Below are 18,308 nucleotides of genomic sequence, written 5' to 3' on the forward strand. Positions count from 1 at the left end.
CCTAGCCATCTACTTTGCTTTGACAACTTTACCAGGCTGAAACCAGACTGTTGTCAATGTTGGTGTCCAACTAAGATCACTTATTTTTACTTCAGCAGGATTGAATGGCTCTGCTCCTCCCCAGCTCAGCTACAGCTGTTAGCCTAAACCCAATTACTTTAGTACACTTGAGTGGCCTCCTACGTTTTATCCACCCTTCACTTGAGGTCAGCTTCCTATGTCATAACTCATTAAGTCCCATTCACCTATTGTGTCCTTCTTTGATGAACTACATTAGAACTCTTTAAGTGATGTCTCTATTATAAAATTTTCATTCCTGTCTTAAACAAAATCTTCATGGCATTGCACTCTCCATTCAGTAACCTCCTTCAGCCTCACAACCCTCAGGTTTTTTTCAGATTAGATTCCCTACAGTGCGGAAACAGGGCCTTCGGGTCCACACAGGTCCATACCGACCCACCGAAGAGTAACCCACCAAACCCATTTCCCTCTTACTAAAGCACCTAACATTATGGGGAAATTTATCATGGCCAATTCACCTGACCTGCACATCTTTGGACTGTGGGAGGAAACCGAAGCACCCAGAGGAAACCCACGCAGACACAGGGAGAATATGCAAACTCCACACAGACAACCTGAGGCTGGAATCGAACCTGGGACCTTGGTGCTAACCACTGAACCACTGTACCTCTGGAATATCCCTGCATTTGACTACTCCATTATTAGTGCTTTTAGTTGCCAACACCTTTTGCTTTGGAATTCCCTCCTTAAATCTCCTTGTTTTCCTCTCTCTTCTGTTTTAAGATGCTCTTTAAAACTACATCTGACTGAGTTTTTGGTCATTTGCCTTAATAATTCCTGTTACTCAGAATGAAATTTTGTATTATGATGATTCTGAAGTGTACTGGAAAGTTTTATTGCAAGTACTTATAAATAAAAGCTGTTGTTGCATTATACAAAAATTGCTTTAAGGTAAAGTAAACACTAAAAAATTTTGAAATCCACTTTCTCACATTTGCTCAATACTTGGTTAAAGTACCACAGATAGTTGAACACTTGTAGAAATATACTCCAGTACAAGTATTCACCAAATGGACAGAAATTCTCATAGTAAAAAGAAATTAATCAAAGTAGGTGATTTTTAAGTATAATTTGGCAAATATGTTTACCAATCTTATGGAAAAGCTCTGGAAGCTGCACTTCAACTTTCTCTCTCTGGAAGAGGTGATATTCAGCTTGTTCACATATTGGGGGGATGAGGTTAAATTGTCGAGCCACTGAGTAAGCCTCCTGAAGGACAGAGACACCAGAAACAGTTACAGAATAATTTGGTACCTTGAAAGAGGAATCATCAGAACTGCTTTTCCAACAGATTCTGCTCATAAAAACAAAATCAGTGTTCAGTTGCAGTTAAACCTTGTTATTAAGTATATCAAGTAGACAGAAGCAAAGGATATAAATGGAAATTAATCAATGGTAAATTCAAGTAAGTAAAGTCACCATAGTCTTATCAGATCATCGGACTACTCTCTCATTAGAGAGAGATGACTGGTGTTGATTTAACCGAGAGGGCCACCAAGCCTCAGATGAGGGGAGAGGTCGAGAAGGAGAGTTTTTCATGGTAACCTAATCCGTTGTGGGAATTGAATCCACACTGTTGGCATCACTCTGCATTGCAAACCAATCATCATTAATGGTAAACCTAGAACAATTACTTGAAATACATTTTTGAATCAAAAAATACTGCTTGGAATAATTTGCAAACCTGGTGTTGTGTGATTTTTAACTTTGCCAAACAAAGTTAGAGAAGCAAAACATAAGGATTATTCAAAATACATTCGGTTACCACACTGCAGTGTATGGGGGAAGGGAAGGGCGGAGATATACTTTAACATAAAGGATATTGCACCAGAGGAAGGGAGGTAGACTTTGATGGACGAAATGGAATTTTCTGATGCCTAACTTTTCATTTGTTCTGGTCAACTGCCAAGGGTCTGTGCTATCATCAGACAATTATCAAAGAACAATTTTCCATTATCATTGCATTTGGTCTACATTGTACTGTTGGATAATAAAATTATATTAAACATTCACAGCACATTTTCAAACATGACAGTCTCATAAATACTAGTGCTGAGACGGTTACAGTAGAGAATTCTGACAGTTATAAAAGTACTACAGTCACTTTTATCTGTTATGGGACGAAACATGGCACTACAAATTCCAGTGCTAAAAACAGCTGTTCATATTTTACAATTACCTTAAGATCTCACTCCTACACAACAATCGGGTCCATACTTCAGCACTTTACAGAATGGGGGTTGGTGGTTCAATACCAATGAGCCTTATTTAACAAACGGTCAAATCTGCCCTCCATGTCCTGAAGCCAATCTGTCAGAATTTTATGTGACGTCTCATTTTTTTAATCTAAGGTAGTGTCAGGTGAAGGGATGTGGGTGATGGAAAAGCTTTTTAAAATTAAAAAAAACATGTTCAGGGAGTGGTGACTGCCACTGGTAACAAGAACTATGATCTGGTTGTTTTTGCTAGTTGAATGTTTAATAGTACCTAGTCAGACGTGATGGTGTTATACAAATATGAGGGAGATGAGTTGAGGTTAGTAGTGTTATTAACTCAGAAATACAGTAGCTGTAATCATGGTTTTGTTATCCAAGACAGTGACTGATGCAGTGGCAAAATCTAATGGAAGGATGCAGCTTTTAACAAGTAAAAGGAATTCATAAAAAAAATTGACACCACCACAATACTTGAACTTCAAAATATATGTAGAAGGGAAAAACAGTCTTCATAAAATTAATATATAGCCTGTTGGCTTACAAATTCTATTGGTCAGTGACTCTGTTGAGGGAGAACAGGCTCATTCAGCATGAAAAAGGGGAGTCGAGTTTACAATCACAGCGTCAAGGGCATGAATCCTTAATCTCAATATTGTGCACCATCACAAACAGAATTTCTCAAGGTTAATTAAATTGCAGCTACTCTCACAAAAGGTTTCAAAATGTAACTAAAATAGGCACAAATGGGACTAAATCAAATTATTTTGATTGCATTTCTATAACAGCTATGGCTTGGCAAGTAATATTTCAAACTCTTTTTGACATCATTGCTGCTCTTAGTGTCAGTCTGTACATTTGCTGTTGATCACACTGTTGAGAAAAAGGCACATTTAAAAATTCCAAAGTAAAGACTTGTAAAAGGGTAATTGTTAGTGAAAGGAAATACACACCATAGTGTTACATGCAGCATAAAATAGAAATTTAATTTTAGAAAATGTAATTATATTTTAATGTAGCTGTATGCCTGGGAGAAAAATGGAAGTAATTCTTTGGAAGTTAAATAGAAAGAAAATTGTGAATATAACTCAATGGATCAGAGCACTATTGGTAAACACAATCCTAAGCAATGAATGCTCCACAGGTTGAATGCTCATACAAGTCTCTAGTTAGATCCTTGAATAACTTCTTGGAAGGCTTTGACAGATTCTCAAGTTATGTCATAATGAATAGATGCAGGGATTGTGAAGAGAGAATTATAATTTGAGCTGCACATTTCATGTGAATTGCAGGGGTTCTAAATTGTTCAGAGAAATCAGTGAGGATTCGTCTGTGCATGAAAGGCAAGAGGAGCTCAGTTACTGGAACTATTTTTGGGAATGATTCTTCATCAAGCCAAGATGAAGGGACTAGACCCAAAATGTAGGGTAACGGTGAATTTGAACACCACAGTACTGAGGCGGAGATAAATTAACAAGTGACTCCAAACTCACATTTGAAGAAAATCAGCAGTTTGTGGCAGGCAGCAAATACTGAAGGAGATAACTATGTGTGGGGATTGAGATAAAATTTTAAAAGAATGCATAAAACTTGATTGAGGAGTGATAAACAGAAAGAGGCTAGTGACCAACTCAATTACCGGAAAATCTATCTGGATTGTACCATATTTGAGAGGAGTGTCCTTAAGAAATTCTAATCACTTCCAATCAAATTCAACTGGTAGTAGCTAGGATAAAACTAACAATTCTTCACAATACAAATCGCCAGATGGTGAGTCAGCAGAAATCTGTGCAATTCTTCCACTTCCTAATGCAAGGAATTGACATCTCAATTGTCGCTACTCAGTACCGACTGTTCACCATGTTGTTAATACTTTTGTAAGATTTAGCTGCATTTGTTATTTGAACAAAAAGTTACACATGCTTTGCCTTCTGAAACTAGAAACACGGACACCTTAAGTCTCTAACAAAGCAAGTTTAAAAATATTTTCAGATCACTGCGTGTTATTAAATGAACATCTATACAGCAATTGTCAATTTTAGGTGTACGATTAATTAATACAATCTGAAACAAAAAGAAAAAATGAGTTACTTCAGTAAAATCATACACAAAACTCTGCAAGTAAACCTATTGCGACTACCATTGTTTATTAATATAATCACTAAGGCAACGGAAAATTTCTCTTCAGAAAGCTGAATTACTGTAGGATGCTGCAACATTAAACTGTTGCTATAGAATGGTGTGATACTGTTTCACGTGCAATAGCATAGCCTGATGCTACACAATTGCTACAGGACTATCCAGTGCGATACAACCACCTGACCCATTTGCAAGAGGTATCGTATGGTACGAAACAAGCTGCTCATTGAAGAGAAGGTTTTCCTGTTCAACATTGCAAAGATTAACTCAGTTGGAACTGGTTTGAATATTAACTGATATTCTACTTCTTTTGCTGCAACACAAATGCTGCCTCAAGTCTTTGTAACATTAATTATTTCTGAAAAATGCAAAATAATTAATTTTGCTGAAGTTCTAACTCTTTGTATTGCTCTTACCATGATTTCCATCGCACTCCATCGTGAGGTGCCCCAATACATTGCCATTCCTTGGTTAATTACATGTGTCATTGCTCTCACGGTTTCTGCCGGGAGAGAAGAAGTCATTTATGTATATATTTTTTAAATGGCATATTAGGGCTGCAGCATAATATGCTTGTATATTGCTACTGGTTTCACAACAGGGATCTTTTTGCCGCAAGACATCTTGCAAGCAGTGTACATCCGTCTTGCTACAGTGGAATCATGAGGCATTCTGATTTTTTACTTTCCCTCAGAATTCCTTCATATTGCTGGTCTACTAAAGTAAATAAGGGAGGAGCTTGTATGATAATTATGATACACTTATGAGTAAGTGTGTGAAAAAAGGGAAAGAAAATTAAAAGAAAGAATAAGCCATTTTTCTGTGTTTTCTGCATGCGAAAAAAAGATAATGGAAAATGTGCAAAATAGTGAATAAAAACTGACAAATAATGCCACATCAAGAATTAATAAAACAAAAAATTGTTTGTCTGAGGATCGACTCAAGAGACAACATCCCTTTTTTGAAGGCCTACCTACAATAGATTTCACAATGCAATACCCGGTAAAAACGTTTCAAACGGAAGTCTTTAATCTAATGCAGATTTCAATGACTGAATTCAAACATTCATGACATATAAAGAAAAAAACTCTCCTAAAGTTGGGACTATTGTGGAAAAGACACTTCTTAGTTCCTGGATTCGCATCTATTTCAGTTATTATTGGGTATAGTCCTACAGTACAAAAAGCACAGTAAATTGGTTATCTCAAGGGAGCAATAGTGTGGGAAATGGAAAAGTTCGACACATATCCATGATGAAGGTCTCTTGAGGTTAAGTCTGAGGCAGTTTGCTTGGCTAGAGTATTTTTTAATTCTGCTATAATATACCTCACCTGAAAGTACTTTCTGGATGTGTTGCCTGAAATGGTAATGTTTCATTCCCAGCCCTCGTATTCCTCATTTTAATGAGTAGAATGTGATCTAATCTTTGCCTGAGCAAATGAAAGACATTTTTAAAATTCTGCTTACTGTTGTGCAATTTCTAACTCGAGCTTTGACATCTTCAGAATGTAACCTGTTTTTGAGAAGATTACTCAAGTTTAATTCTTAGACAAGATTCCCACTAAGCTTAGATTTTGTAAAAGAACAAGACAACAAAAAAAAAGGTGCTCCTCACCGTTTTGCCAATAGAAAGAAAAGCATGGTTGTTGGAGAGTTTTGACTTGCCGAACCTTTGTAAATCATAAAACTTAATTTTGGCCCTCGATATATCATGCACCATAGCAACTTAAAGGTTCTTTGAGAGCACTTCCTTAACTTAGACTTTCACTACCTGGAAGGAGAAGAGTAGCAAACGCATGGAAACACCACCATCTTTAAGTACTCTTCCAAGTCACTGACCACTTTGATTCAGAAATAGATGCGTTCTTTCATTGTCATTAAGTCAATTCCTAGAACTTCCTACTTCACATCATTATGGGAACAACTTCACCACATAGTTCAAGGCAGCAGGTCAACATCACCTTCTCAAGGAAGATTAGGGGGAAACAATAAATGTTGGCTTTGCCAACAATGCCCAAATCTTGTTGTTGAATATAAATAGTTTGCAAGATTTCAGAATAAAATTTAGCCAGTCTTTTCAGCATCAGTGTTTTTTTTGGGTGAGATGTTAATCTGAAGCCTGGACTACCATCTTGAATGAAAACAAAAACTTCCAACAGCATTATTTGTTGAACAGGTGATCTCTCTAACCAACCATCACCACAAACAAAATTGTTCATTTCATTGGTGTCTATGGTACTTTGTACACAAACTGGTAATGCATTTTACTTCTAACAGTACCAATTTAAAAATGATTAATCAGTTCCAGGGCATCCTGATTACAGAAAGATGAAAAAACATATTCAAGTACTTAACTGGATCAAACACAAATGCCATTTTGTAGAAATTTCTCTTTGTGGCATGGTGTGTATGAGATTAATCGTGATGAAAAAGGAAGAAGTTATCTCCTTTGCCAAATATTGGAATACTATGTACACCAAAAATGCCAAATCTTTTCTTCTACCTGGTATATTTTTGGGCTGCAACATTTTCCTTTCATATTTCTCAAATGTCCAGAGCTGCTGCTGTATGTTTTCAGAGGTACCATCTTCAGCCTTGCCTAAATTTGATTCCAAAAGTAAAGTACTATTGAAGACTTGAACTGCATCACATAATTGAATGTCTTCTCAGCTTAAACTGAAGCAGGTTTAATTAAACCTGCATGTGTGTGCAGCATAGAACAACATTGACCCTAACTTAATCTTACCCAGCAGGAATTCATAATGGCGACATATTTAAATGCTAAAGCTACAGTACTTATCAATTACTTGTCTAACATTTTGATCATTCCATACTCAATTTGTTCACTCTCTAGTTTTCCAGTTCTACTGCTTCATTACCATGTTATCTTTCTTCTGCTATTCTGTCAACATTAGAAAAAATGTTAGTAGTGACATTTGAGATCAAAAAGAAGCTGCTTCATTTTGAAGATATGTGATCCAGTAAATTACCACTTTTTAAAACCAGGATGATTGATTTGCACTTCGCAAGTACAGCTAAATCAGTGATGTACATTTTCGAAGGAGTATACATTTTAATTCTCTGATTCTATGATATTGTGGTAATGAAACAATGGCCAGAGAAATATTAAAGTTCTAGTTTGTTCTACAAAAATGATTCATTTTCTCCAATTTTACAGGCCCAAATAAAACAAAAATCCAATGGATGGAAATAGCTTGGAGGCATGCTTTCCCATAGCTATTGTTTTATCAGCCCCAACATGAAAAGACATCTTGTTAGATGGTCTACACTCAGTTTCAGAGCTCTGACGGACTGCTCTATCAACCAGTCAGGGCTAACTAGTCAAAATAAGATCGACTATAAAATTAGTGGAGTCGGACAACTTGTACTGACATCCCAGCATTTTAGGTGCCATCATTTGGATGAACAAATGTACTACTGGTCTGTTCATGTGACAAAAAGATCCCTCTTTAAGAGCTCTTCTGATATCCAAATCAACCTTCAGCCCACATGACCAGAAGAGGCTGACATTGAATTTCTGTTCTTGGATAACTGCATTTCAAAAATGGGCTGTTACATTCTTTGGACACACTGAAGAACTCCGTGGGTGAATTCAAGCTGCAGGTAAATACAATTTTTGAATTTTACTGAATCAGCATGTGTAAAAATGAATATTTTGACTTGACAGCTGGCTAACAGTGACACATTTGTCATGTAGTAGTAAAAGGTTATGCTGTAAATCAAGTTCAGTTTGAGAATTGACAAATATTCCAAATTAATTTAAACTCTCTCCTTTCTACTGACAGACTAGCCATGTATTTTTAAAATTTTCAGTGTATCATGTAGTCTTTCTAAAAAAAAGACTACACAAAGTACAGTGCTACTGAGGAGCAAGGTCACAAGTACAGTCACAAGCGCTGTGCTCCAGGCAACTGCACCCCTTGTTAGCATGTTATTGAGCCCCACTGAGAATGGTGATTGCATGAAAAGCCAAGCTTTCCAAAATTTTAGCTGGCTAAAGCCACCGTGGAGAAGAAAATGTCTATCATACCCCTTTGCAGGCAAAAGAAAGCCATCCAGTGAATAGCTAAACATAAACACATGACAATATCCAACTGTAAATATGAAAGGATGTCTCCCAAAGAAGGCTATGCGAGGTGAAAAGTATCCAGTGTGAAATCAATGGGAAAATGAGGGCATGAAGCAAGCTACACACAAACAAGTATTAGCAAATGATTTGATAATATATGCAACACTAAAAAGGACACAAGTATGACTGAAGAAAATCTAAATTTCAGATATTCCAATACCTATAACCATGTGTATATTTTCAAAAGTAGACTTTCCAATTTGCACTGTTGAACTTAAATTCCAGTATGTACAATTTAAATATGTTAAGATTTGGCTGAAACATCACAGACAAGAATTGGTCCAAGTGTGCTAAACACGCATATCAAAATTGCACTGATTGGAAAACACCCTAAAATCTTCACTGCAGAAACAAAATACTGCAGGTGCTAGAAATCTAAAATAAAAACAGAAATCTCTGTAAATTCTCAGCTGGTCTTGCACCATCTTTAGAGAGAAACACAGTTGGCCTTTCACAGAACCTTTATGAATGTGACCCTGATAAAAGGTCACAGACTTTTGCTCCAAAGATGCAACCTGTCCTGCAAAGCTTTTCTGGCATTCTCTGTTTTTATTATGCTCTGCATCATCATTTCCCTTAATAACTTCTTACTTTTTTCTTGAAGGTATCAACTTCTTGCTACACAGTACAACTTATAATATAACAGGTGTGCTCCTTCAAACATATTTTCTTCTGAGCAACTACTCTTCATGTGTCAGCCTTGGCAGTGAGCATGACCAGCTATTGAACTGCATGGTCTGATCCTACTTGTCATGGACTGCAATAGGGATCATTTTTGAATAGGAGTAAAACACCTAACTGACGAATCTTCATTCTTGTTGCCAATGGGGTACTACAGCTATTTACTAAACACCTGAAACAATATTATGTGTAGATCTATAAATTTGTTTAATATGTCTTTTTTTGTTTTAAAAGACAGATGTGCCTTATAATAGAGACATAATCAAACAAGTTTTTATCTGACTGCATTGCTTACACTACAGTAACTCATTTTTGACTTGGTTTAATAAACAACTGATATCAAAGTGAACATCTAAAATTCACTTTCCTTTGCGGAGACGGAAATGACTTGGTATGAATTGACTACATTCCACTCTAGATAAAATTTAAAATTCATTTGAATATAAAAAAGAAAATATTTTTCCAACTTCCAAAATAATTTTTGCCACCAATGGTAACATCAGAAAAAAAAGACTTATTATCCATTTTATGTTGATTAGATATATAAAGCACTTTATGCTCTATAACAGACAGACAAACATGGGCAGATATTTTCTCCAGAACTCTCCCTTATTCTTGGAACATTATGGCATCATGTAAGAGCAGAGGAACGAGTTCCCTATTTACATCAGGGAGACGGGGGAGATTCACAACGCAATCATTAGAAACAGGGAGTAATAAATACACTAACACAGAAAATATCCTTTCAACACTATTTCCTTGACAGTGCATTTTGTGAAATAAATTTATCCTTATTTAATATTTTTGTGCAAAGAAAATGCTACTATTGTCCTCAAAAGAAAGGTCTATTGTCTCATGTAGGCCAACAATAAGGGACAAACAGCTCTCACATAGAGTAGAACCTACAGAATTTTGTCAATTGGATAGAGAGAGATGGTATAAAAACAGCAATCAGTAAAATGGCACAAAACTGAATGCTTAGCCAAGGGTTGAAAGTAGTTTGCAGAATTAAGCATTGACATTTTAAAATAAAACATTTTCTGAATGAATTCAAAATGTAAGTTGGCCAATTTTTTCCTCCCTTTCCTTTTCCTCCAACCTGTCTGGCCCTATTACATGAATACATTGCTTGCAAGGCATATCTTATTTTTTATTGCCAGACTTGTGGAATAAAAGATAGTCTTTTAAAATAAACCTCCCCCCAAAAAATCTATAAACCCAACAATTCTCAGCCCAAATTATTATAATGCAGCTTTTCCATAGAAGTATGCACAGACACATATAGGCCAAGGATGAAAAGAGAAAAAGACAAAGGTTGAAAATGCTAAACATGCACCATAAACAAAAGCACAAAGAATTCAGCAGTAATTCTGTTAGGGCTGCCACTTGTGATGCATTAAGTGGTTTAGCAGGCATTCATTATAACTGAATGAAAAGGGAAATCAACGCTTTAGCACAAAGGCTAGGGCCAAAACAGTTAGTGATTGACTGGTACAAATGTTGTTGTTAGTATATTTTGTGTGAGTATAGGGGTGCAGTTACCAAAGCTCTCATCTGGTCACAGTGTTGCATCCTCACTGTTCAAGATTAAATAGAACCATATGGGTTTTCACTTCATGAAAGTGAACTGGATAAATATTTGAAAGGAAAATACTTGGAGGGTTATGGCGAAAAAGCAGGACAGTGTGCTTAAACTGATAGTTGTATCAAAGAGCTAGCGCAGATACAATAGGCAGAATGCTCGATTCCCCCCACCCTGACAAAATAGTCTCTCTATTCCCATAACATATTTCAAAATCTCAAAAATTTGAACTTAATCTCCATTTTGCTTTTTTCTGCTCCAATGAAAATGGTCGGATAACCTCAAACCATCACATTTGATCTGTGCTCTCCACTGCTTTAAAGAAAAGCCCATTATAGAGTATCCAAAATCTAACTCTATGGCTGCAGTTCCCACATTATAACAAAGACTACAAATTTAAAAAGTTTTTCACTGACTGAACCTTTAAGATTTCCTATGGTTATAATGAGTACCACATAAACTCAATTACATGTCCCTAACTACAGTATTCTCAGTTATTTTACTCTTGTATACTATTGATACAAACATAAAGTCAACATATTCCTATTTTTCATTCTTCTTCCAAAGTGTATTATTTCTCTCACATTCTTGTCTATCAATAATGTTCCCATTGTGGTGTGTCTATTCCTTTCTGAACTCTCTCTTACTGACTTCACTGATTGCTGATGCATCAATGTAGGAAGATTGTTAAATTTTGAGTTTTATATCTATATGTCAGTGTGCACTAACCCCTGGAGGGATAATATTTCTTCAATCTGAACAACACCTATTTAAATGAACAACCATTTATAATACATTTTTTCCAGTGTGAACCAATTTGCTGTCCATACTGCTACATTCTTTTCCCCACATTTTTACAACAAATTTCCTCTGCGACTCTCAGATCACTTCTAGAAATCCATATGCAGCATATCTACAATACACCCTTTACAAATCTGTCAGTTATCTTCAATTACCTGCCTATTCTACAATCTCACCTCCTAAACTTACAATACTCTTTAGTTATCTTCAACAGCATTAGGCCCAACTTTACCACATGCCTCCATTTTAAATCTCAGTTTATTTTAATATGGCTCATGTCGGAGCCTAATTCTTTGCTCATTATGCTTCGTAGGTATATAGTTATTTTTCCACTTGATCAATTTGATACTTGAAAATTTCCTATTGCTGATCTCACCTTTTGCTGTCATTGTTGTCAATTATTTTGGACCAGATAGTTACCTTGCTGAACTTGAACCTTTTCAATTTCAACATCTTTAATGACTGCTACTCTGTTCTTACACTAAATCTTGCACTGCTTTAATGACTATTACTCAACTTTGATCACACAGTCTTTATTACAGCCATTACTGGAATAATTAAAATCATGCAACATTTTTGCCTTGCTGTTATAACACATCTTTCTGTATTGGCTGCTGGTCTTCTATATCTCATCTCATATTGGTGATGTGTAACATAGTAAGGAAACTTCACCTATGTGCTTACAGAAAAGACAATGCATTTCACAATGCGATCTCCACAAGACTTGTGTTAGTTTTCCACTTTGATTTCAATGCTTTGAAGCAGCAAGTGCTTCAAATGTACAAATGTGAATTAATGTGATGTCTTACAGTCGTCCATTGGTACTCAACCCTTCAGCACTGTGAACAGAATCAAGCTGTTGCAAGGTAGCGACATTGTCAATATGGATTTGCTCCATGATTAGTCTAAATGAGGAGTGATAGATGTCAAATGGTTCAGCAAAGGTGACTGCAAAACCTAAGATTTTATGTCAGGACCAGCTTAGATAAAAGCAGTACCAGTCTATCACTAAAATTAATTTATGATAGCGGATGCAGAAATCAATTATTAATGCACAGTGAAACCTGCACTAAATGGTCACTTGCAGCAATGCAACTAACTGTATCACATCCATAAATGACAGTAATATGTCATAACAAGAATTAAGTTCTAATGGTAAAGTTGGGCTATGATTACAACATTTCATTTAACACATCTTAAATTTGCCACAATTCTATTTAGTTAGCATCAACATATAGGTATGGAAATAAAAGTATATTTCAAATCTATTTGACACAGCTTTTAAAAAAAAATTCCTTGCACTTTTCTCTGGCAAGTACCAATTCTTTGGTTGAGTATTTTCGTTAGCACTGTCTCCAGTATCTCACCCATGTTGCCGCCCTTCATGTGTGACCAATGAGAAAGAATATTCAATTGTGGTAAGAATATCACAGTTGAGCCAGACACTATTCTGTTTATAGAGTCATAGTGTCATACAGCATGGAAACAACTCTTCATGCCAACCAGGTATTCTAAACTGAACTAGCCCCATTTGCCTGAGTTTGACCCATAATCCCTCTAAAATCTTTTCAATTCATTTACCTGTCCAAATGCCTTTAAAATGTTCTAACTTGAACCCATCGCTAACAACTTCCTCTGGCAGCCCATTCCATGCACACACCACCCTCAGAGAAAAAGTTGCCCCTCAGGTCCATTTTAAATCTTTCCCCTCTCATCTTAAACCTATACCCTCTAGTTTTGGATTTCCCTCCCTTTGCCTATTCATCTTATCTATACCCCTCATAATTTAATAAACCTCCATAAGGTCATCCCTCAGGCTTTGATGCTTCAGGGAAAAATTCCCCAGCATATCTAGCCTCTCCTTATGACTCAAGCACTCCAGTTCTAGCAACATTCTTGTAAATTTTTTCTGTACCCTTTCTTGTTTATCGATAACCTTCCTTTGGAAAGGAAAACAAGAATTGTATGTAATATTCTAAAAGTGGCTTCACCAATGTCTTGTACAGCCACAGCATGATATCCTACCTACAGTACCCACCAGTGCCCTGGACGAGAAGTTATTTTCAAGAAGGAATATCTCCCAAATAAAAGTTTTAACACCATGTTTTCGAATGGGTTATTAAATAACAATTAGGAACGGAATTCCACCTGGTTTCTTGCTCCCTAATTGATATCAAGTATTAGACCCTAGCCAAGGTTTGAGGAGAAAGTGAGGTCTGCAGATGCTGGAGATCAGAGATGGAAATGTGTTGCTGGAAAAGCGCAGCAGGTCAGGCAGCATCTAGGGAACAGGAGAATCGACGTTTCGGGCATTAGCCCTTCTTCTAGGGAATCGATTCTCCTGTTCCCTAGATGCTGCCTGACCTGCTGCGCTTTTCCAGCAACACATTTCCATCCCTAGCCAAGGTTTGCTGACCCAACCAAACCTGGGATTGTGCCCGCTATCTTCATGGCCCAAAATACTCAACTGCTCATCAGAAAATCGTACTGAGTCAACATCACCTTCCTAAATAAATATGGCCCAGTGCTCCCAGGTAAAATGATGTGCCTTTAACAACTGCTTAACCTCATCATCACCATAAATCTATCTATTGGCTTGAACATTTATTTAGGGCAATGCTAAATTCTAACCTAAATCTAGATTGGAATGGCATTCACATACCATTACAAAACATAACACAACTCACAAAAGATCAACATAATTTCTATCAAATTCTTGTACGATAAACTTTTTTTCCTCTTCCAGGGCATGGGACTATTTTTACTTACTGAACTGTAATCTGGAACTCCCAAATTGCAAGCTTATGTTTACATTTTATTTTATTCAACTTTAAATTCTGCACAGATTTGCTTAAGGTTTCAAGCTTCATGGTTCACACTAGTGAATCGAGGATAAGTTTGATTACCAACACTTATCTCAAGGGCATATGGTTCACACTTCAATTAGTAGTAAAACTCCATTAGCCAGATCAAGAAACAGTTGCTGCAGAAAACATGATTACTTTTCTAATAAATAGTAAAGTCATTCTTAACTTCTGGCTCCACTTCAGGTAACTTAATTTATAATTGCTCTTATTAATGCCACTGCATCTATCACAATGATCACACCAACAGATAATTGCTAGATAAGTAAAGGGGTTAATAAGGTTGTAGGTTTCATATTCGCCAGTTGCTCTTGTCTTGCTAAGACTCTATTTTATGTTTTTTTTTACAAAGATGGGCTTTGTTTGATTTAAATCAGTTGTAAAACACAGAAATTAATGTCAGATTACCTCAAGATATAAACCATGGGAAAGTAGGAAGATGGACCAAGAAACAAATTTCTAATCCATTTTTGTGATGCAGTGAGCCAGTGATATCTAACAGTTTTACACCAGTAATGCTGGGTTCTGGCAAGGAATGGGGTGCATGAGAAGGGGGAAACAGGTAATGTGCTTGGAAACTCTAAGGTTTTAAATGAAACGGAACAATTAAATTCTTTGCTGCTTAATCAGTGACCAGAAGAACAGGTTTCAGTTCAGTAATTTCATACTTACCCAAGTTTAGGTATAACTGCAGCAACCTCCTCTATCCCCATCCTACTTCTGCTGATGCACCATTCAGAATGGGAAATGGGAAGGTTGTCTGCTACCCTTCATGATATTCATTTTGGGAATATATTGATTTATATTTATTATGATTAAAAATTATAACAGCCTATTTATTACACATTGCTCAAAAGTATCAAAATGACCAGCAAGAAGGAAATGAAGAGGATAAAGCTCACAATGGCAAGAGAAAATCAAATGAATTAGCACCATCTTACAAACATTTATTTCGAAGCACAGCCACAGCAAACACACTAGTAGGATGAGATAGAAAATTTAACTTCAAACAAAATTAGGTACAAGACTTGTGAAAACAAGCAGTTAACTTTCTAAGCAAAAGTTCATTCTATGCAACATTATTGTACACAGCCCTACCATTCACAGAATGACAGGAATTCAAAATGAAACACTGACAAACCTAAGAGCATGTCGTAAAAGTAAACTCAATTAAAGAGCTGAGACCTAATGGACTAGCAATTGGACAACATGCATGTTTTAAGAATGAGGAATAGCCACTCAAGAATGAAGTAACATTAAAAAAATAAGCAAAAGGGTAGGACAGAATCAGTTTTATTTACTTGCAAGATGTTTTTTTTAAATAAGTCGGGTAACTTGCATTTTATGGGGAAGTTACTTCTGTGGGTGATAGGACAGGAAGTAGGAGCAGAGTGAACGAACAATCTGTCCCATAAAATGCCTCAGAAACAGCTATGTATTAATACTCATTCTTGGGTACTGTGTACCTTCAATGATGAATGTTCTTGATTTTGAAGAACTAAATGGATCCCCTGGTAATAAAAGAAGATTTAAGAAAACCAGAGTTTACAGCTGAAGGTACATTACATTGCAGAATTTAGGGCATGGGAGAATTAAGAGTAATATATATATATATACACACACACATACGTACGACTTCCCAGTTCAGAAAACAGTAGCCAAGTGAAATGTCTTAATATAAACATATATTCATTACAAAATATATACAAGTTGTAAAGGCTCAAATGCATTATGAGCAAAACAAAAATAATTTATTCTCTCAGTGGAGATAGTAAGATGTTCAGTTTAAAAAGACAGTATCCCTTTTGTTTACCTACGTTGAGTACATTTTAAGTGCAGTACCAATCAAACCTACTTGGTAATACGAACCAGAGGGGTGAAATGTAGCATGAACTGGCTTCAATGGATGAGTTTATGGTAGGAGTGGCAGTGGTAAAAAATATCAGCCACAGTCAAATTTGGATTCAAATGATGCATACAATAAGCTTGAGGAAGACTGCCAAATGGTTCCAAAAATAACACAGTATGATGAAAATAACCAAACATCCTAGCCTGCACTCCAAGCACTTCCAGTTCTAGTCTGAGAGCCTGTCACTCTACTACTGTTTCAGTCAGACACCTGCAACATTGATTTCTTTGCCCAAGACACTCAACCTCTCCAAGAAAATTGAAAGGTCACACGTACTGAAAGAAATTGCCTAGGCATATGAAAATAAATCAGAGACTACATTGTGCCTCCATGTCTTACACTTTCAAAAGCTTCCTCAAATCCACATATTCAATTCCCTTTCAGAATCCTTGTTTGAGTGTTAATTCTCCTATTGTCCCGAAAACACTTTAAAATATTTAAAAGTGCCTATAGATTTTTATTTTAAATCAAACTGTTCAGAAAACCTATTATACACCGCTGGAGTAAGTGTCTTATGACAATTTCCTAAACAAATTAGTGCAGGAATGTTTTAGTGCAAAAGCTGCACACTTTGGATGAAGTAGCAATCAAGTCAATGATGTTCATAGTTCTAATCAGTGGGGAGCAAGGGAACAAAAATCTTTAAAGTATTCTAATTGATTTTCCAATGGAATAATTTTATCTGGGTTAAACTGCCAAGGTGGTCCCAGATTTCATCAATGTTGCCTTTGGGTTGGGGGGAGAAGAAAGTCATCCAGAGTGTCAGCTCCTGGTTACAATCAACTCCAAAAGTTCAATAGTCCAGTGACAACTGCTGCAAAAAACTTTTGATGCTAGATTTGACATCGGCTGTCTCAGCTTGGATTTGAGATCAAGTCTCTATAACGCAATGCTTTTTCCATTGAGGGGGCGTTATGTTAGAAAGGTGTAATCTGGACAGTTGAATAAACTTGTCCTAGCACAAATTACAAAATAAACACTCAACTGGAATTACTTAGAAATAGCAAAATTTAAACTGTAAATTATTAAAAACTGCTTGCAATGATTAGTATTGTTACCTTTGATTTCAGTACAGGACACTTTTACATTTGAAAACATTTACACTCAGTAGCTGGAACTGTGAAAGATTTCCAGTACTACAAGTGTAGGTTTTGTCTTTCTATTCTTGGACTGTCTGGTGACATGAACTTTGAGCTTGGATACCACACTGCTGTCAGTTTGTATTTAATACAGTTTGTATTAAATAAAACGTTTTATTAATAGCTGGTTTTAGGACAGTAAGTTAACCCAAGTGAAACAATGGTGTTAGCATTTCTGTTGAAGTCAGAAGTTTCAGGATTCAAATTCCCTTCCCAATGCATCTCAAAGTTTGAAATGAAACAAATCATCCATAGAAAGAATATTTCCTCTTGTAGTGGAGTCTGAACTGGGGGACACTTCAAAATTTAGGGTTTTCCCTTTTAACACAACAATGAGAATTTTTTTCTTTCATTGACTTAGAAATTTGCATAGCCCTGTCTCAAAAGGCAATGGGGACGTGGTTACTGATATCTTTAAGGAGGTGGCAAATAGATTCTTGTTAGGTAAGTCAATCAAATGTTATTGGGGTAGATAGGAATGTAGAATTTGAAACGCAAATCAACCAAAATCTTATTAGTGGCACAGCAGGATCAAGGGGCCAAATGGCTCCAGGTTTGTATGGCTGAAATGACTTTGGTTCCCCAACTTCTGATCCTACCACATGCAGTACTAGGGAAACTACAAAGCCTCCCATTAGCATTTTCCAGTCGCTAACAAAGATGGTTACAGCCATGAGAGGAGCACTCATGTTAGACTGTTAATTAGCTGGCAAATCCTTCCATTACTTCAGACAATTCCCCAAGGGAAA

General features: G+C 36.4%; 1 protein-coding gene across 11 annotated transcripts in view; it reads right to left on the reverse strand.

Moving 5' to 3' along the window:
• The window catches only part of kcnab2a (potassium voltage-gated channel subfamily A regulatory beta subunit 2a), a 281,823-nt gene that overhangs the window by 14,201 nt on the left and 249,314 nt on the right, over window positions 1–18,308 (reverse strand). For 8 of the 11 annotated variants that reach the window (XM_043675966.2, XM_043675967.2, XM_043675969.2 and 5 more), the window contains 3 exons: window positions 15,978–16,022; window positions 4,850–4,935; window positions 1,170–1,290 (listed from right to left, as the gene is read on the reverse strand). In XM_043675966.2, the coding sequence (XP_043531901.1) occupies window positions 1,170–1,290; window positions 4,850–4,935; window positions 15,978–16,022 (252 nt within the window). The remainder of the gene's footprint in view (window positions 1–1,169; window positions 1,291–4,849; window positions 4,936–15,977; window positions 16,023–18,308) is intronic. The other 3 variants (XM_043675971.2, XM_043675972.2, XM_043675964.2) reach the window with 1 other exon arrangement.

The sequence above is a fragment of the Chiloscyllium plagiosum genome, unplaced genomic scaffold (assembly GCF_037043375.1).
Source record: "Chiloscyllium plagiosum isolate Xiang-an unplaced genomic scaffold, Cpla_swu_hap1 HiC_scaffold_37, whole genome shotgun sequence".
Lineage (NCBI taxonomy): Eukaryota > Metazoa > Chordata > Chondrichthyes > Orectolobiformes > Hemiscylliidae > Chiloscyllium > Chiloscyllium plagiosum.